The 21,816-nt window shown below is 32.7% G+C and overlaps 3 protein-coding genes across 3 annotated transcripts; 2 read left to right on the forward strand and 1 right to left on the reverse strand.

Moving 5' to 3' along the window:
• The first annotated feature begins 410 nt into the window (after positions 1–410).
• LOC116007441 lies at positions 411–2,672 on the forward strand. Its single transcript, XM_031248114.1, has 5 exons — positions 411–569; positions 1,003–1,085; positions 1,184–1,228; positions 1,912–2,009; positions 2,382–2,672. Exons 2-5 carry the CDS (start codon positions 1,032–1,034, stop codon positions 2,458–2,460), a joined length of 276 nt encoding a protein of 91 aa, XP_031103974.1. The 5' UTR covers positions 411–569; positions 1,003–1,031; the 3' UTR covers positions 2,461–2,672.
• Positions 2,673–2,694: 22 nt separating this feature from the next.
• LOC116007440 (thioredoxin-like 3-1, chloroplastic) lies at positions 2,695–4,185 on the reverse strand. The gene is made up of 5 exons (XM_031248113.1): positions 3,838–4,185; positions 3,651–3,725; positions 3,221–3,287; positions 3,114–3,131; positions 2,695–2,936 (listed from the first exon to the last, which is right to left on the reverse strand). The coding sequence occupies exons 1-5, from the start codon at positions 4,137–4,139 to the stop codon at positions 2,838–2,840; spliced, it is 561 nt and encodes a 186-aa protein (XP_031103973.1). The 5' UTR covers positions 4,140–4,185; the 3' UTR covers positions 2,695–2,837.
• Positions 4,186–12,475: 8,290 nt separating this feature from the next.
• Positions 12,476–15,636, forward strand: LOC116006615 (protein trichome birefringence). The gene is made up of 5 exons (XM_031247054.1): positions 12,476–13,491; positions 13,646–13,838; positions 14,060–14,250; positions 14,340–14,498; positions 14,920–15,636. The coding sequence occupies exons 1-5, from the start codon at positions 12,689–12,691 to the stop codon at positions 15,269–15,271; spliced, it is 1,698 nt and encodes a 565-aa protein (XP_031102914.1). The 5' UTR covers positions 12,476–12,688; the 3' UTR covers positions 15,272–15,636.
• The last annotated feature ends 6,180 nt before the right edge of the window (positions 15,637–21,816 follow it).

Here is a 21,816-nt window from a genome sequence, read left to right on the forward strand (position 1 = left end):
ATCAAATGTACTGTTGTTATCTTCATTACACAGTTCTCATATATTCATATGAATTAATATCATGCGATTGAATATAGGGGTGAGTAAAATATCAGTTTAGACTTTATTTTTTGAAGATTTATATGACAAATTATACTATGGATCAGGATCTACCTACAATTTGTATTTATTTATTTTTTTGTTTATATGTAGATATAAAATGTGGTAACTGAAGATAAAAGGTACAAAATTTTTATATATTCACAATGCAAGATGAATCTTAATTCTAGATATATATTATAACAATTGTATATAGATATATATTCAATGGGTTAATATGGTGATTTCATTCTGTCAATACCTAATAATCATCCAAATATGAAATGTCTAATAGCCCAAGCAGCCCAAAATAATGCCCAATACAAAATTAAAAACACAAAATAACATAACCCTAATTCCGGATTTCCCTGGGCTTCTGGTTCTGCGCCTCTGCTTCTCCATCCGATCGATCAGTCCACAGTCCACAGTTCCTCGTCTTCGGTCTCTCTGCCCGCGCCGGGCTAATGTTTGCTGCAATAGAATTACAGCAGGTTTGTTTGTTGTTCAGGACTTGAAATTATTAATACTGCAGTTATAATCATTTTGTAGAGTTTTACTTGTATCAGGATTCGGAAATCGGAAAGCATTCACCTGCATATCTTCTTTGTCATTTTATCACATTTTCTATAAGAAATATCTTCTAGCAGCCGTCCTCAGTCTGAAATATTTTGATGCCATTTTTTCATATTTTATGTAAATTTTTGTATGATGTGTTTGAAATATTTTATGTAAACTTGTGTATAACATGCTTGAAATGATTGTTCATTGTGCGTTTCTGATTGAATAGGTTCATTACAAATTGAACAAATTACTGTGGATCCAAAAAATTTAAAATGTTTATTGCATCAAATACAATTAATATAAATTTTATAATGTTTATCCCAATGTCTTGTAGTGTTCTGATGATTGATTGGCTTTTTGCAGCGAAGATAAAAGAAGAAAGGATTGCAATTATGCCGTCTCTTCAAACAGCGCTGCCTCCTGAACTTGCCAATAACACCATTCGAGTGTGTTTCCTTTTCACTACTTTCTATTTTTTCTCCATTTTCAGCTTTAATACCTTATTTTTGCTTTCCATCTAATTTGTTTATTTTCTGGTCTGTAGCTCTATCGCGAATGTCTTCGTCGAGCTAAGTATATTGGTAGTAAGGTATGCTATTTTATTTTATTTTATTTTATGTTTTTGCTATTTTCAGGCATGACCTATTTGTTTCCTTCTCGCATTGTTTAAAAATCCATTCTTGCTGATATTCTCTAGGATTGATTATATTGTTGAAGTGTTTATTGTTGTGAGTTCATCTGTATAAGTTTTGTACTAGTAATTGCATTTCTGATGTTATTCTGAATCCCAAATGCAAAACACTCAATATATTCATCACATGATTTTGAGTGATGAGGGAAATCCGTACACTATCCGGTGTGTGTGCACTAGGTAAACCCTAGCCGGCAAAGGACTAACTAGCCTAGGTTGTCCATAGCTGATCGATTCAAACCAAGAAGTTCAATAAGTCACTCCCGTTGGGAGGCGAACTTTTAACCTTGTGGTTATTAAGTCAACCGCGCCCGTGATATTTGTTTGTATGTGGTTGGTCTATGCTGTTGCCAAAAGCTCTAATCTTTGTCATTCAACTTTCTTTTATGATTTATTCCTGCATATTCATGGTGCATCTGAACTTTTAGAGCAGTGGTTTCTACTTATTAGAACTACATTTGTACCTTTGTTGAGAGTGATTCACCTGGTCTTCAATAGGTACGAGAATGGTCTTACGTTCTAATGTATTCTTGGAGAGAACTTACAATTTTAGCTGTTGCTATTATTATGTTACAATGCAGCAATACAACACAAAGCTGCTCATTGATATGGTAAGGCAGCAGTTCAGAAACAACATGCACGAGAAAGATCCAGAGAAGATTCAAAAGCTCAAGGACGAGTGAGTTAACCCGCTATTGCCCTTTTCTTTATATTGTGATACATGTCAAAATTGGCAGAGCTTGTTGACTCGATTGAACTTCATTGCTTCATTAATTTTCATTAGTGTAGCCATATCATATGATTGGAATAGAAATTGTACACATAGATGTTAAGAGTTGTAAATGAAACAACCTTGGACCAGCTCGTTTTAACCTTAAGTTTACCTTTGAGCTCTTGTTGTCAATGAACATATTAATGAGCTTAGAAATCCCTTGTTCTGGCCTTGCCAATAACACCAATTCTCATGGTTTGTGTACCATTAGCCTGCACAATCATTTATTTTTTCCCCCCGTGTTTCTGGGAGTGTTAATGTTGCCGTTTGGTTCTGCAGTGCTGCAAGAGGCCTCATAAATCACATGTTATACGAGTCTGAGCAGTTGAGTGGCCGGAAATTCAGCAAGAGCTCATAGAGGAAGCGTTTAAACCCTCGCAATGGGCAGTTTCAAAGCATCGTCTCATTGTTCGAAAGTTTCATTGTATTACTACTATTCTACATAAATGAAACTATGAAACTCCATAGCTAATTCTTGAAGTAGTGCTGCAGGATGGACACCTATTCTCGTGGTTTTATTTGAATGCTGAACTGATCATAACATGAATATATTTTCGATATTTCAATATATATGACACCATTCTTGTACTTGTAAAAGCAATTCATTTTAAACCACTTGCATGATTGTATTTACTGTACATTTGTAGTCTTTGATGGATATACAAGAAAAAAATGGCAAAAAGTATGTAAACATATATTGCAGAATATGAACAAGATGAAGGTGGTCCTAGATTGTCAAATGAACTTTTGGATCATTTCTCTGACTTCTTCAATTACAAGCCAAGCTTTGTGACCTCCAATCACCTCTGCCTTCATTTCTCCATCTTTCCAGAGCTGCAGGAAAGCAACACAGCTTGTAAAATCATCACTCCATCAATATTGGATTCAAGATTTTGTGCTCCGAAGACAATTTCAGCCAAGTTGATCGGATTATTGACTTAGTAACCATATATTCTCAACTATGACCGCATATTTCGCTCGTTGCTAAAAAAATAAGGATTTTGGGCTCACCTGAATTGTGGGCATTTTCTGATAAAACAAGGGCACATTGTTAGTACACAATTAAAAAGTCATGAAAAATCATAGCATTTTTTTCCCCAATGAAATGTATAACTCACAGAGATGTTTCCACGCTTCACTAGAGTCTGGGGCACCTTGTTTACATCCACACAGTAGAACTTGATTCTATAAGCACAGAAAACAGAGTCCAAATATACACTTATGCACTATAGAAGAGTTTATTGTCACTTTTAGTCCCGAATTTAGTGGCATTCCTGTTATTAGTGCACGACTATGAAAATTGTCACTATAAATTCGGACCTTTATTTTTTTCCATTTTTTGTCTTTCAAGTAAAAAATAAGAAAGGTAACTAAAATTCTAACGAAAAGATCAAAAGTGGATAGGAACGGACACTTGTTGTTACAATTTTTATAGTCGTGTATTCATAGTGAGAATGACACTAAACTCGGGGATTAAAAGTGAACATTATTCCATTGTGTAGAAATAAGAAATGAAACACAGGCAATCTTTTAAAGAAAGGAGCTTACTTTGTATCATATTCAGCAGCCATTTTCTCCAATTTTGGCTTTAAATATATGCATTTTCGACACCAAGCAGCCATCCTAAATGACAAACTTTAGCTAAAATCAAACAACAGCACTAAAATTTCAAGAAAAACCAAAAACTCAGAATGCTAGAGAGAGAACCCAATAACATTAAAATCAAAATACTAGCCAATCAATGATGATGGGTTGCGAGAGTTCTTTAGCCTCTGCCAAAATCTGGTCAAGCTGCTCACAATCCTCGATGGGTTTCATCTCCACAGATGAAGGCCTGAATAAATCTGGCCAAGAAGCGCAGATTCTCCATTCTTTCTTTCCCACTTTTTTACATTCTCCTCTTCTCTTATGCGCAAAAGAATGCCCATTTGATCTCTGCAAATTCAAGCTTTTTCCACTGCTCCAAGATGGGTGGTCTTTGTAGTGGAAATCTCTGTAGGGAATATGGGGATTTGGAGCTAATATGGACATGCCCATGGCTTCTTGATGAAGAACAGGAACCCAGAAATGAAGATAAGATTTTTCTTTTCCTTCTTTAGCGTAGTGAATTGGAAGAAGGGTGGGGTCGGGTTCAAAGATATTTTTTTGGACTGTTCCATTTGGGTGAAAATAGTTTCTTATTTTCACTTTTTGCCCTAAAATATGTAAAAATGATCAATTAATTCATGAAGTATAGGGTGGGTTAATGTCACCCTAATTACACAACAAGATAGTAACTCTCCAACCCGAAGGTTATGAGTTTAATTTATATCAACACTTTTTTGGTCGGTTTTCTTAGTGCAATTTACTTCTTTTATAATTTGCGAACTAGTATACAAGATCGAGCAGAGTTTACTGGTACATATGTTTTGGAAGTGATCATGGATTTCTATTGTCACCCAAAAAAAAGAGTGATTTGAAGATTTCATGTAATATTTCATTAAACAACATGAGTGTTTCTGTGTTTGTCATATTTTAAGTTCTGATGCCATTTTTATCTTATTTTTAAAGAGAAAAACTTGCAATCACTATCTGTAGTGTATGCATTGGAAAGGTAAATTTTACTAAGAATATCCTATGCAACAAGCTCGATAAAAAATGTGAAAAATTATGTTCCCTCACTTGGATACTGATCACCTTATTCAAAGTTCTTATGTGACTTTTAATTTCGTGTTTGATATTAATGGCCATAACATATATAAAATTTTTGAACATAAAATCAGTGACGGTTAGGACAAAAGTAATTAAAATAGTCGTTTTAATGTGTAATTAGGATGAGAATAACTCAAGTTTATAATTAAGGACTAATATAAGTATTTATATTTTTTCTAGGGACTTAATGTGCAATTAATCCCAATGGAAATAAAAGAAGCTTATCCATATTCTTTGGGGCCATCTTTGTGGAAAAGTGTGCATTTTCACAAACCAATCATTGTTGGTATTCATTGTTTATTATGGGATAAATGTTTTTTTTTATTTTTATCTTATATGCAAATTATATTCTATATAATATAACATAAGAAAATAGTACTCTCATTTCTTACTTCTAATTTTTACTTCTTTTTTTTTTTTTCGCTTATTTGATTGCATTTGTACAAAGCAATGCAACATCATCATTAATAACTGAAAATTTTGATAAATAAAGTACGTCCATTACCATTATATTAAATGTAATATCATATGCATCATAGATGAAAACGTTTTTTAATTAAGCTAAACATTTTTTAAAATAAAATATTGTGGACAATTATAGTCCATCTGATTACAATTAAGCTAATATAAAATAAAATATTCTGGACAATTATAGTCCATCTGATTACAATTTACTAAAGTTGCAGCGGCTTGATCATAGCAAATCCTTACCTCAGTCAAATAGGATTGTTGGCATATAAACAAGGGTTTAACTTTTAAGCTATTCATGAACGCCATATAAAATGGGCTCGAATTTTGTAGACGAGGACTAGGAAAAACATTGGATTGTGTGAGTATGTCAGGTAGGTCTAAATTGTAGTACATCCTTATAGCAGTCTCGAAATATTCAGTCTGACTTAACAGACTTTCGGAGATGATGCCGTGATTGTTCCATTCATCCGCCCAAATATCTTCATCCAACTTATTTGGCTCATAATTTCGCCACATTGTACTCAATTTAAGTTTCAAGTCATCACACATCTATAAATTTAAAAGAGAAAAAAAAAAAGAAATTCAAATAAAATTTAGCTAGTTAATTATAACAATAATAATGTATTTATTTACAAAAACAATAAGAAGAATAAACTTACCAGACTATGATTGTATTTGTTACCATTCGATGGTATTGGTGGACTTTGATCAATTATATCAACGGGCCAGAGCCCGTGAATGGTAAAATTCCTGGTAACAAGATGGTACAAGCAATTCCTAGAAGTGTAACAATGGCCTCGAGGCCAATATAGGGTTAAGTGAAACCCTACCCATGGTTGCTCATAGCTTTTCTGAATGCATACAAAAAAGATGAATAAAATTGCAAAGATCTTCATTTGCAGTAAAAGAAGAAGAAGAAAAATAGAGAGCTTTGGTGGGTGTGTTGTCTAATGCTACTAATTTAAGAGGAAGGAGGGTTGATATATTGCATGAGGGTGAGGATTTTAAACAGTGAGTAGGTAGATGGTTGGGCACTAATGGTGTGAACCATGCAAGGCTTGTTGGAATTCTGCATGCAATATGGAATGCTAGGAATCATGCAGTATAATCCAATGGGGTAGCTTTAAGTGGCAAGTGAGTTCTCTTTGTGGGGAAGAATTTTGAGAGAACTCGATTCGATTCTCACAAGTGACAATTCTCTCTGGACCAGCTTTCACCTCTCAGGGCGAACGTGGGGCCCTTTCCCTGAACTAGCTCCCTGCCTCCCGACATTGCAAAGGCGAATGGTGCTTGGTCAGCTCAGTCGCTATGGTTTGAACATCTTCTCAGCTTTTTAGGCTCTATTCTTTCTTAATATATTTTGATATTTTACCCTAAAAAATGGTTATTAATCCAAGTATAAATATCCCATAGAATCTCTTAGGGTATATATTGTAAAGGGGCTAACAATCTAACCAAATAAAAGCCAATTCAACAACTTGTTGGGACGATTTCAACAAACTGCCATATATTTGATATTGCTTCATTCATGTTTAATTGATATTTTGATTTTATCTTAAAAGAAAATAAAGCTTGTTTTGTCTCCATTTTGTATTTTATGGAGAAGGTGAAATCACTTTTTGAATTTTTTTTCTATTTTTTATATGGTGTCATTTATTTTTCTTGAGACAACTTATTAACCAAATGAATCCATAATTGACATGCTTTATTTATTCTATTTTTTAAAAAATGTTATTCACTCTTACATTTATTTCTACACCATTTTCACTACTCAATGCTACAATGGTAAAAAAAAAAATAAAAAAATAAAAAAATAAAAAAAATCTTTATGTTCATGAACTACTTGTTAATTGATTGAACTTTACTATGAGTTAATAAAGAATTTATGTATTTAATAAAATTGTGGCATGTTAGGGGTGATTAATAGAGAGTGACTATTGTAAGGATGTATGTATAGTTTAAGTGAATGACTATTTATTCCTTATTATGTAAGGTTTCGTTTGTTATATCAATATCTTTCTCGTTGTAAACTTGAAAATACCCAAATAAATTTCTCGTTGTAAACTTGAAAATACCCAAATAAATAAATTAAAGTACGTCCATTATATTGAATGTACGTTTGATTCAATTTCATTATTCTTATTTTCTCATTCATTCACAACATTCTTCGATTTTTTTAACCCAAAAAAAAAAAAAAGAAGTAAATGTAATATCATATGCATCATAGATGAAACCATGTTTCAATTAAGCTAAAAATTATTTTAAAATAAAATATTGTAGACAATTATAGTCCATCTGATTACCATTAAGCTAATTTTTTAAAAAATAAAATATTCTGGACAATTATAGTCCATCTGATTACAATTTACTAAAGTTGCAGCTGCTTGATCATAACAAATCCTTACTTCTGTCAAACAGGATTCTTTGCATATAAACACTGGCTTAACTTTTAAGCTTTTCATGAACGCCATATAAAATGGGATTGAATTTTGTGGATGAGGACTAGGAAAGATATTGGACTGTGTAAGTATGTCAGGTATGTGTAAACTGTAGTACATTTTCATGGCAGTCTTGAAATATTTAGTCTGATCTAACCAACTCTCTGAGATAATACCGTGATTGTTCCATTCATCTGCCCAAAGAGCTTCATTCGACTTATTTGCCTCAAAATTTGGCCACGTTGTAAACAATTTAAAATACCAGGCATTAGAGATCTATAAATTTAAAAGAAAAAAAAAAGAAGAAATTCAAATAAAATTTAGCTAGTTATAACAATAATAATGTATTTATTTACAACAACAATAAGAAGAATAAACTTACCAAACGAGAGTTGAATTTGTTACCCTTCGGTGGTATGGGTGGACTCTGATCAATCATATAGGCCTGAGCCCGTGAATGGTAAATTTCTGTATAACACCGTTGCAATTCCTAGAAGTGTAACAATGGTCTGGAGGCCAATATAGTAATAAGTGAAACCCAACCCATGATTGCTCATAACTTTTCTGAATGCATCCAAAAAATATGAATAAAATTGCAAAGATCTTCATTAGTGGACTGGGAAGTGCAGTAAAAGAAGAAGAGGAAATTAAGGGATAAGGGATAACCAAATGATGGAGTTATAGACTTATATATAGCAATATAAGAGTTCATGACGGAGTCAAACTCTATTTAGATAATGATGGTTTTATTTTTAGTTTTATATAATTAAGATTAATATAATATACAAATCTATAATATAATTTACAACACTTTTTATTCTTGTACATTTTTTTCATTACATCTATTACTCGAAGTTGTGCATTTAGATAATGATATTCATATGTAATAGTGTACAAATCACACATGAACAGTAAACCACAGTAGAAAGATGATATATAATAAGCTCAACTATGAACATGTTAGCATTAATCAAACTCATATATATATAGGGTCAGGTTCAGGTGCGGCTGTGCTCTTCCATGCGGCCGTGCGGTTCACACCACTCAATGTTACGAAATACACCACTCAATGTTAAGAAACACACCACACAAATATGCATTGTGGTGTGTTTCTTAACATTGTGGTGTGTTTCTTAACATTGAGTGGTGTATTTCGTAACATTGAGTGGTGTGTGACCGCACGGCCACACGGGAGAGCATGGCCGCACCTGAACCAAAATCTATATATATATATTCCTTAGTTGGGCCATCATACCTCCTTCTCCCCTCAATATTGTGACGACATATCTCCTTCACTTCTTAAAACCCAACAGAACCCCTCATTTAGTTTTATTGGGCCAAGACCTTGTAAATACAATGGGTCATGAACCCCTTGGCCTCATTAATTTTTTTAATATTATATTAATATTTTTAAAATAAGAATAATTAATTAAGTCGAGTTTTAATGAAATTACATTAACAAATAGTTTTCTAAGAGTATTCTTCCATTATTGTGGATTGATAATGGAAGTTTTAATATTCTGTAATTTTGTTTCCTATTATCTGTTGGATGGGTGCAACGACGGCGTTTAATGGCGTCACGAAATTTCCATAACAGGTACGTGGTTAAACGTACGGAGTAATAAGTCAATTGTGGGGTCCACGCGTCTAAATATATTTAATTTATGATCAAAGTAAAATAAAATTATTTAAAAATTGCATGGTCCAGTCATCATCATGTATTAATACATATTGGAGCAACAATGAATAATGCAATTGGAGGTGGTGGAGCGTTGCATCGCTTTTTCAAAGTTACATTCCCAGTGTTCAACTGCTACGGTCCACCACGTGGTCCAACATTAATTACAAAAAAAAATCATAAACACTACCTAAATATACCTTTTAAAAAGTTCAGTCTTGTTGATAAAAGGCGAAATATTTTCGCTCTTAGAGCTCTTACAATTAGACCCAATAAATTTATGTTTTTGTAGAGTGATAAGTTACGGTGACTCAAAAATTTATTAGGTAAATGGATCAGAACTTGACTTCCACAAGAAATTCACCACACGTTGTAGTAGTCAAGACCAATTGAGAAGGACAATATGCATACAAAAATAATTCAGACACTAAATTGATTATTAACATACAATTCATGAAAGAAAAAAAAAAACTATCATTTTTCCTTATTTATTTATAATGTTTTAACTTTGATGTCAAAATCAAATATTATGATAAAAAAAAAATTGCGATAAAATTGTGAATGGGATGATGTAATAAAAGAAAGTAAGGGAATAAAATAGAAGAAAAGCAAATGCTTTATTAGGGTCCCATTTGGGCATTTTCTCTTTGCCACTTATCACAAAACTCTTGACTTTAGCTCACCCTATTATGTAGGACTCATGTTCTTAGTAGAAAATAGCTGGCAAGTGGCAAGTCGGCACCTGCCATCAAGTTATCAGCGGTCCACCAATACATTTAATTTTCATTTATTTCAATGTATTAAATGCTACAAAATTTCCAAATTTATTAAAAAAGAAACTTGTTTAATACGGAGTAATAAAACCTTAGCTTATTCCACGGCCTAAGTCTGCATTGAGCTACTGGATGGTCGCATTTGTTGCTATTCCAACAACCATTCAGGAAAACAGATCTGTTGCTATTTTAAACATTCGATGTGGTCGGATTTGTTGTTCTTTCGGCACCTCCTAGGGTCGGAGTCGTGGCTGACTTCACTGTACGAACCTACATGCCATGGAGGGGTCAAGAATATCGGTCATGTAGAGCGGTATAAAAGAACATAAAGTAAAAACGTTTGTATTGAAAATAAAACGATTAGATACGGTTATACCTTTTAAATAGCTCCTCAAAAGGAGAAAGCTTACACTCTATACCAATAAAATTGTAGAATGATAAATTATGTATTATGATAACTCAACGACCCCTTAAGTAGACAGATTAATACGGGCATACTACAGTTGTCAGGGTTTGATTGTGAGTTATCACCCCTAATATACCACTCGAGTATCAACTGAGCTACCTATGTGGACATAACTTTAAACAGCTAATTTTTCTTCTCATCGATTTGAATTTGATGTACATCATATGCTAGCCCTAAATCCCTAATCCAAATATTGTAGCAAACAAGTCAGGTTCATTATTAACCGATCCTTAACCATGTTAGAGAATTTATACTTAGCTTGTCTTGAATTTTCCTATGTTTAACATGCCCTAAACTCATGATTGAGTATTAGATGTGCCATATCATTTGTCACTAATCTAATTGAGCATCTCCTATGTTTAACTAGCTCTCAAATCTTACACAAAATACTTTGTCACTAATCTAACCGAGCATCCCATATGTTTAACCAACTCTCGAATCTTACATACTGTAACAAACTTACTCCGTAATACTTAACACTTACTCTTATTGCTTCATTAGACCTTCACTCTTAGATTAAATACGTTTCAAATTATATAAATCTCACTTTACAAGTCATAAAATAACAAACTTTTGTACTAAATTGAATAATAAATATATGACCTAGATAAACAGCACATTATATACGGAAGTTGCATATCTACTATGTTACTCCGTATTTGTCTCAAACTTTCAATATATTATTGCCTTCCGACCATCTAAAACGTTCTTCTTTTATTTGTATGGTTTGATTTGATATGTACGAAAAAACGAAGGCCTTTTCTCAACCTATTGAAGATATCTCCTCCACTGAGGCTCAAACTCATGACCTTTCATTTGAGGAAAGCCACTACATGCCATTTGAGCACAAGGTACTTGGCAAGACATTTGTACTTACTATATACTTTATATATATATATATTTTTTGAATAACAAGAAAAATTTATAGTTATTATTTAAAAGTGTGTACCGTAGATTTTGAACATTTTTTTTTCTTTTCCAAAAAAAAATGTATTGTTGATAAATCTTGTATTTTGATCTTAGTAGGTAAAAAACAGTATAAATTGTGTATAGTTAAAGACTCAAATTATGAAGATAAAACTTTATTCTTTCTTTCCTAAAAGTTGAATCGCTTATCTCAAGAGTCTCGGACTCCCTAATCCGACAAAGCATTTGGGAAAATGTAAATTAGGATAATTGAACACATGGACTAGACCTTTACTTACTGCAAACAAGAAACCCCTCATTTTATGATATAACTTTATTCTGACTAGTGTGCTAGTTACGCGATTTGTAATTTATTTCTAGGAAAAAGTGTCAAATAGGCCACTGAACTTATCGCTTTTGTGCAATTGGGCCATTGAACTTAAAAAGTGTGCAATTCAACCATCAAACAAGCAAAACTTGTGCAATTAGACCATTTTTACAAAAATTTTTAATTCAATTTGAGTTAAAAACATTTCAATATTGACTCCCAACTAGTATGGTAGAAGAAAATGTCACTCTTAATGCATATATGTTAGTAATATAATTGGATTTTACCAAAAAAAATTTGTAAAAATGGTCAAATTGCACAAATTTTGTTTGTTTGATGGTTGAATTGCACACTTTTTAAGTTCAATGGCCCAATTGTACAAAAGCGATAAGTTCAGTGACGTATTTGACACATTTTCCTTATTTCTATAATGACTTTAAAAGCATGATCTTACAAGGTTACAAGTTTAGAATTAGTCCGACAAAATTAGAATTACTTAAATTTGAAAAGATTTTATCTTGTGATTACAAGATTAAAAAGTAGGACCAACTCGGCTAGATAATTGTGATAGTTCAAATTTCATATAATTGTCTTCCTCCAACCCGGAAAAAAACACAGCATCCTCACGCTACTTCTGTAGTTGTCTAATTGTCTCTGTCGTTCTAAAACACCACTGCGCTCTCTCTCTCTCTCTCTCTCTCTCTCTCTCTCCACCATCTTCACTATCTTCTTTGCCCCTCCACTACTCTCTCTCTCTTTCTCTCCCACCTAAAACTGGCTGGCTTTACATTCCCCTTCTGCTCACTATTTCTCGTGTCCACTCCATCCGACCCAGATGCCTGACTCTGCAAAATACTCACCCATCAATGGCGGAACCATCATTTCAGACCTAAACACCCACTTCTCCCTCTTCAAAACCAAGAAAACCAAGGCCTGTGCTTTCGCCTTCGTCTCTGTTTTCGTTGCCTTGACTGTTTTCTTGGCTTTTAGTCCTTCTGCTAATAACTCCTCTTCTCCCTGGTTCACAAATATTTTTTCTTTGAGCCCTGCCACAAATTCAAGCTCTAATGGATCCCACTTCTCTTCAATCTTCTCTTATTTTTCCCCAAACTCTTCTGCTCCCCCCAATGGGGTAACTGGATCTCAGAATAGTAGCTCTAAGCCCCCCAGTTTGAGTAAAGGGCAGAAAAATCAGACTCAGAATATTGCTAAAGTTGAGCCCTTGAAGAAGAAGCCTTTAACCCTAAACTCAACTGTGAATACAACAACTCAACCCTCTTCTTCAAAGAATCAGGGCTCTGATCATAAAGTTGGAGTCTTTCAGGGAAACCAGACTGGGAAATCTAGTTCAGGAGAGAAGATAATTGGAGAGAAGGGTGGGTTGAAGAATCTTACTTCTTCATTAGCAAAGAAGAAGCAGAGTAATGGGAATAATGGTGGGGATGAGGATTTGGTTAAGTCTTTATTGAAGTGTGATTTCTTTGATGGGAATTGGGTGAAAGATGATGAGTCTTTCCCTCTGTATAAACCTGGCTCTTGTTCCCTCATTGATGAGCAATTCAACTGTTTTAAAAATGGTAGACCAGATAATGATTACTTCAAGTATAGATGGAAGCCCAAGGCTTGTACCCTCCCAAGGTATCATCTTTTAATAATCATAATAATAATTTATAGTTCCTGGTTTCTGGGTAACTGATCCAAGAGCGTCAAACTTTGAATTTTCTCCCTTTTTCATGGACTGAGGCTTTAATTTTGGTTCTTCATTCATTCTGCTTATGTGAACTTGTTTCAGACTGAATGGAGCTCATATGCTGGAAATGTTGAGAGGGAAGAGATTAGTATTTGTGGGTGATTCTTTAAACAGGAATATGTGGGAATCCCTTGTTTGCATTTTGAGAAATTCTGTCAAGGATCAGAAGAAAGTGTATGAAGAGTTTGGCAGACACCATTTCAGAGGAGAAGCTTCATACTCCTTTGTATTTGAAGTATGCATTTTCATTCAATCACTCTTTTGCTTATTAATATTATTACTAATGTTCATTTTACATGTAATCTGCTAAGAGTAAATGTCTAATTTACTAAACACCTTTCTCGAACCAGCTAACTCAATCAGCTATTAGCTAATTGCCAAACGCCCCGAATCATAATGTTGCATATATATCTTGTATGAACTTGTTGTGAGTTACAATGGGTTATGGCTTTGCAGGATTACGGCTCCAAAGTCGAATTCTTTGTGTCTCCGTTCTTGGTTCAAGAATGGCAGGTCCCGGATAAGAATGGGACGAAGGAGACCCTTCGGCTTGATTTGGTTGGGCAGTCTGCCGAGAAATATAAGAATGCAGATGTCCTAGTTTTCAACACAGGCCACTGGTGGACTCACGAGAAGACTTCGAAAGGGTAAATGCCAGTGCAGCTGGGCTTTATTAGGCGGTTTTTGGTGTTGATCGAGATTGAATGATAAACGATGTTGAATAATGTTTCTGCAGGAAAGACTACTACCAAGAAGGCAGTCATGTGTATAGTGACCTTAATGTTCTCGAGGCTTTTCGAAAAGCTTTAACTACTTGGGGGAGATGGGTTGATGCCCATATAAACCCCGCAAAAACATTCGTTCTCTTCAGAGGCTATTCTGCTTCTCATTTCAGGTAACAACGCATAGGAACATAACGAAAATGATAAGCATATATAACTGTTTGATGTTCTTAACCTTTATTCCTTTCATTCTTTCTTGTGGCTATTCTATGATATATTAATCTAGAACTCGTATAGATATGTAGATATGTAATTTGTTCACAAGAACTCGTGATTTAGAAACGCGTTTAACCTCATTTACTTGTTTAACAGTGGAGGGATATGCTGATTAATATAGTCAACTTCATAGAGACATGTAATTTGTACACAAGAACTCGTGATTTTTTATTTATTTTTTGAATGCTACTTACTCTATTTCATTGTAGTATCTGTTCTATTACATACTTTCTCAACCTACAAGAACTCGTGAATTAGAATCGTTTTTAACCTCTCTGCAATATATCGTTTTATGGTAATTTTTTACTCGTTTAACAGCGGAGGGCAGTGGAATTCTGGCGGGGCGTGTGACCATGAAACCGAGCCAATCAAGAACCAGACATACCTCACCGAATACCCACCAAAAATGAAGGTATTGGAAAGGGTACTAAGAGGAATGAAAACCAAAGTCTCGTATCTGAATGTCACGAGGATGACTGATTTCCGAAAGGACGGCCATCCATCGATATATCGAAAACAAAAGCTATCGGTCGAGGAGAAGGCGAAGCCATTGATGTATCAAGATTGCAGCCATTGGTGCCTTCCTGGTGTGCCTGATGCTTGGAATGAGATCTTGTATGCTAAGCTTTTGGTACAACAATATCAAAAGCAGCAAGATAAGAAGTCCTAGGTAACACACACTCAAATAGTGCTTGTGTTTTATTTGTTCAATGTAGAGATATATAATATACATAGAATATAGATAGACAAAAGAAAATACCTTGAGAAGATCCAAGAAACAGTACTTTAAATGCATAAATTTGCATAAATTTTTTTGAGTGAAGAGAAAGATTTGCGGTCACTATCTAAGGGTGTGTAAGGGTGTGTAGTGGGTAAACCCTGTTAAATGCATAAATTTGATAAGTGAGGAATATGGAGACTGGAGTCTCTCTCCCTAGGAATGGAGACATTACATTAATAATGTTCACATGTATTGATAAGAGAAAAATGAAGAGGGAATATTACTTCTCATCTGATTATTCTAAACTTTTTGCAGATCTCAGCTTGCATTGCTCTACTTTAAATTTTATTACCAGTTAAACTGAAGTTATTTTTAATTTAATTTTTAATAACATTAAGTTTAATATTAGTATATAAAATTTATATATTTAGAAATTATATTAAAAGTATTATTAAACACAAAATAATGTTAAATACTTAAATTTAAAAGTAATTAAAAATTATTAAAAAATAAATAAACAAAGAAGAAAATGTTAGTTCGATAAATGAATAGAAAATATGACAATTATCTATAAATTACATTTAGTTTTTGAGTATTAAAATTTTCAACATAAATATTATATGTCCGATATGTATTACTGATAAAAATTTGTGAGATAGTATTATACAGTAGACTCACTCAATATAATAATGTTTATCAGATCACAAGTTTTTAAGTATTACGAGTCTCGAGATTAATATTAAATAATGGTTTAGGTCAATTATTCCATCTAAAAGTGTCTTTGCCTATAATCGCGACGCTTTTGATGAATCTGTGCACTATATTTTATGAAGTAGTTTGTCAGTTTGTCCCTTTCCTACTCTTCACGTGACACGTCTTGACGGTCTGGATCTCTGCCATCTTTTTTGCTTATTTTTACTTCTCTTAACTCGTCGGCGTTAAGCGTGTTATATTTAATAATGTTTTTTTTTTTCCTAATAATGAAATAATTTGCAATCACTATTTGATATATATGCACAGAATAAATTTTGATTTGGTGTAATAATTCACAAAGTATACATGAATAGTAGTAAATTACATTAAATTTTTTTGTCTCAATCGAATGAGTGTTAGCATACACTGAACACGTGATATGATTTTTTTTATACGGAAATTATATTTTACCTATTCAAAAAATCTCAGTTAAAGGGTTTTAGATGATGTTGCCTGACTTTTTGTATCTTTACTCTTAAGTAACACTTTTCATGAAAAGAATTGATACTTCATGTAGTGCACATGTAGTTTTGTGTTTGTATACATGGGAAAATAAACAAATGTATCAATGAATTACATAATATGAGATCACGACACCCCAATAATAATATATGAATAAGTAAAGGTAAAAAATTGGTAGACCGATTGTTAAAAATATGAACTTGATCCATCCAAGCTGCATATGTTATTAAATAATTTGTCATTCATGTGTAAAGTGGTAAATGGTTTAAACTGTTTAAATATGAGCTCAGAAGTTCAAAATTATGTGTATATAATAACTCCTTTGAAAGATTTGTCCCGAATGGGATTTGACAGAGCTTTAACTAGATTACTCATAGTTGACGAGACTTCTAAATCCTCCCATATCTATTCAAAAATATCTTAGTTTTTTTTTTGAATACTATTAACCCTATTACATATAGTATATATCTGTCCATATATACTTCCATAATCTCACATTTGGAAGAGTAACTTCATACCATTTGACCATAATGTCTTTGGCCAAAAATTTCTTAGTTGATTGTCTCAAGTAAGTGAAAACGAAGGCTCTAGTTGTTTCCATTCTAAATCTTCTCTTTTCAATTGTCACCTTCGAGTCCCTTTCTAATTTCAAAAGACTAACATCTTATTCACCGTTTTCATGTTGTATTGATCCAAATGCTGCCATTTGACTATTTGAGCTAAGTCGACAGCATCAAAGAAAATTATATTCTTACACTGCATAAAGAGTCCAAAGTAATACATGTGACATTTGTAATACTATGTTGTCAACATTTGTCCAACAAATTTCAAGTCAAACAAAGCTTATACAATTAAGCCATATGTGTACCGACAGGGTTGAATGTAGAGGGGATCACCGACTTAGTTTGGGCTTGTTTAAAATGAATTTTACTTTTCCCCATTTTTACCCTCCCACAAGTCCAGTACGACACTGTTTCTTAAGTAAAGAAACAACTGCCATAAAATCTTAACGGAGCCCCGTAAATGAAACTACAGTTTATCTCAAATGATGTTGCCTCACATTTGTTTTTATATTATCAAATGAAACTGCAGTTATATCGAAATGAAAGTGTAGTTGTGTTGAAAGGAAACTGCAGTGTATATAAAATGAAACTAAATAACAGTTTCACATATTTGAGTGTATATTGTTCAATGAAATTGTAATTATATCCAAATGATATTGTAGTTGTGTTGAAAAGAAAATATAGTGTATATAAAATGAAACTAAATATGTTACACAAATAAAGTTACTTTACACATAACGAAACGGACGGCGTGGACGGGTACCGTTTCTTTTAATTAAAAGAAACGGTACCATTTTAGACCATGATCCAGTAAAATTTGCGCCCACAAGTCCTGCGCCCAATGGGGTTCTTAATGGGCCTATGTCGAACAGTCAAAAGAACGACAAGATATTCATGGGCCACTCATAACAGGCTTTTGTCAATTATAGGGCCGAATGGGCTTCCAAACAAAGGCAAGAAATCAAGTGGAAAGCCGCAAATGATATCATTGATCCTAATCTGAAATGATGCTAACACCGGTGTAATAAGTTCATAATATGTGAATAGTTGGTAAAACAACACTTAAATCTAAAGGTTTATAAATTATACGTTTTCCATGTAATCGTGATTATGATATAGCTTTAAAGGATATTTGGTTGAAAATTAACAAGTTTTTTTTTTTTTCTCTGAACTTAAGCTATTTGATTATATAAACTTATAGTTAACATATTATGTGACCGCAATCCAAAGATTATGTAAATGTTCTAAGTTCTGATCGTGTTCTAAATTCATAATATGTGATCTGTAGTTAAATAAACTTAAAACCAATGTTTAAAAAAAATTGTTTTTCACTTTTAATTTCTTTCCCCTACTTAACATCTTAAGCCTGATAAAAAAAACTTAACTTTGACTTTCACTATTGTGTTTGCTCTAACTCAAGTTAATTAACCCTAATACCAAAAAATTGGGCAGAAAGATATTAATTATTTTCTTCACAAGTCAAATCTTTGATGTTTCCATTCCAACCTCAATAAGTAAACATAGTCTGACTAGTTCTAAACTTGCAATATTTTCAACCCCATGTGCCTCTTGTATAAACAGTAAACAGATCAGATCAGGAAAAAATAAATATGCAGAAGTAATGAACAAGGAATGTCAATTTTTTGTGGTTCATATATTATGAGAGGGAAGAATATAATTATTAATATTATTTCTTCCAAAAAAAACATCATTATCACAAAAAACTTGGTCAGTACGTGTTCAGCATCATTGGTTTTCCACAATGATTTTGACAAATGTTTTCAATGATTCAAGAAATGTAACATGGTCAGATAAGCTGACCTGGCCTGTGTGCAACATAATTTTGTAGTCCAAAAATTGACTCAGTATCATGTATCAGTTGAAGAAGGAATCAAACTACTATTTAACCTATCCATGTCATGATTCACTTCATGAGATTATGTATTGAAACATTTATTGTCATGTAAATTGAGAGATTTTTTCTGAAATTTTGACAACTGTAAATTAAAGTGATTGGAAATTAATTTAAGCTTTTCGATAAAAAATAAATAATAATTATGCACTTTCGTTTTTTTACAAGTGCAATATTTAGTACTAAATGTGCAAATTTAAAAATTCCTAAGAAGTGCAAATTTTAGTATTCAAGTTTGTATGGTAAAGATGGTGATAATTATGAAAATTTCACATTTTTTAAATCTGATTTGGTTCGTCCAATTTTTTCAAATGTAACGCGCAGGCCTAGTGCACCACAAATCAACCCTTAATGCACCACATACCATCTTTAGTGCACCACACACCATTACTAAGTACACCACGTACTAGCATATAACGCACCACAAAGCAGCACCTAGTACACCACAGAAATATATTTAGTGCAAAAAATTAAAAAAATATCACCACGTTTTTTGCTTTTTTCATTGATTTCTAGCCGTTGACATGAGTTTATTCATTGGTCTAGATCTGTCTGCATAGTCGCACTTAGGGAGTGCTGTCCCATATGATCCCATAAAGGAAAAAGATAAAGAAACTATTTGGCATTTATGTATTTGTTCCTATACATGAAACACTTGATAGTATATTTGCGCATAATTAGTAGCGATTTGAGTGCCCTATTGTAGATCTTAAGTGCACTGTCAGTATCAACGCATGCACTATCAAACTTTTGCTAGTTAATCGTTCACAATAATTACTAAAATACTATTGTATTTTTTATCTAATTTGTTAACCATTAATCATCTTAAATTAACAGATAATATTTGTCCACAGATTCTCACAGGAAGTCTAGTTCTGACTTTTGAACACAATCTTGTACTCGATTTATTACCTCTTTATCAAACATCTATCACATACTCACATTCAATTCAATACAGATCAGATGAAATGCATGTTATATTTGAAAATGAACACATGGATGCCATTCATTAACCTTACATACATTAATGTTTCTCAGTCGTCCACAAAAAACACACACATCCTGAGAATGAATTAATGGCAAGTAGATATGATATATGCAAGTATATTGGGGCATGCAGGGATAGTAAATGAAAATGTATGCCACACAGTATATTCTCAGACTGAAAAACACTACTACATTTAATGAACTCTGGTTCCAAACTATTCAATCCACTTTTATTACTGATGGGCTTAACATGTGAACCAGTAAATACATACATTATTGGTAGGTTGTTTGCATTAATGATGTTAAAGAAACTCTCCTGCGTTGTTTCTTTGGTGTTTTATAAATATCTTTCTTGTACCTTAGTTCATCTGATATTCAAATTCTTCTTGCACTGCAACCATTAATTATTAATAATTTTAATCTTTTTAGACATTCTATAAGTTTTTTATTGTATTTTTTGATAGGTTTGGAGCTACAATATTCTTGTTAATGGTACCTTGAACCGTTGTTGTAGTGCACAGCGAAAAAATCACATATTTTCAACCGTTAAATAAGAGGACATCGAGAATTTATAAATTTTTTAGTAGAAACCAATTATGAGGTTTTGCTTCCAACTAAAACCAATTGGATTTTGAAATGTTTCTACCGAAATGCATAAGCATTGGCAAACAAGACAATTTTTTCAAATCGTAAAATGGTCAGAAAGTTTTTCGAGACCCCGCAAACCCTAGGTTTTCTTCTAGTGTGGGTCTTTGCTTTCGGCAAAAACTTATTGGATTTTGAAATGTTTTTATCATAAGACAAAAATATTATTTGATGGTTGGCAAGTTTTTTGAAACCTCGCAAACCCTAGATTTTCCAAGACTATTAGCCCAAAGCTATAACGATAGGGCCACTTTTGTTACAAAGACTACCAATCATTGCATAAATAGGGCCACTTTTGTTAAAATAGACTACCAATATAATCCTTGCATAAATATTACCATACTAATCAAAGACTTTGTAAGATAGTTGAATAGAATTAATTACGTTTCTAGAAAAGAAAAAAAAAAAGTCTTAAAACCCATAATTGTTAAACAATAACTACATGCTGATAACAATCCGTTTCCATGATACAGTGCAGAGAAAAAGATTTTCCAACTAAACACATAGTTATATTGTCATGTAGTCAAAATAATTGATATAATATTTATTATTATTAATCATTATGTATCATATGGGTGGGCTACTGCAACTTGGTGGTACATTTGACAAGATAAGAGTGCCTTAACTATAACATCATTACCATTTTGGAGCCATTCAGAATTTGTTTTATATAATCACCAATTGCCTATATTATTATTATGAATTTAACTTTTTAGTTTTTACATAAAACAAAATACATTATTCAACTAATTTAAGTCAAATATGAAAGTTTAGATATATACTTGGAACATTTTGACAATAATAATTGAGTTAAAAAAAAAAAGTCAATCATTACTTGATAATATATGCAGAATAAATCTTATCTTGTAATTTCGCTGACTATCAGAGGATTAAAAGTATGTAAACCAGCAAAATTACCTACAACATATTTGACTTAAATCAAGAAAGTCAACAAGTCACTAACCTTATTATTGTGATTATTAATTCAAGTGCCTGACCAATTTGAATAGAATTGTCTTAATTCTTTAAGATAATTTATACTTACATTAATTATATTATATGATTTGTTAACACAAAAAAAATGCAAAATACTATGAACAATTCAATTGGTTCTTAAGTGATAGATTATGAACATAAGTGTTGTAAAAGCTCCTGAAAACGATGGTCAGCGA

Source organism: Ipomoea triloba, chromosome 15 (assembly GCF_003576645.1).
Source record: "Ipomoea triloba cultivar NCNSP0323 chromosome 15, ASM357664v1".
Classification (NCBI taxonomy): Eukaryota; Viridiplantae; Streptophyta; class Magnoliopsida; order Solanales; family Convolvulaceae; genus Ipomoea; species Ipomoea triloba.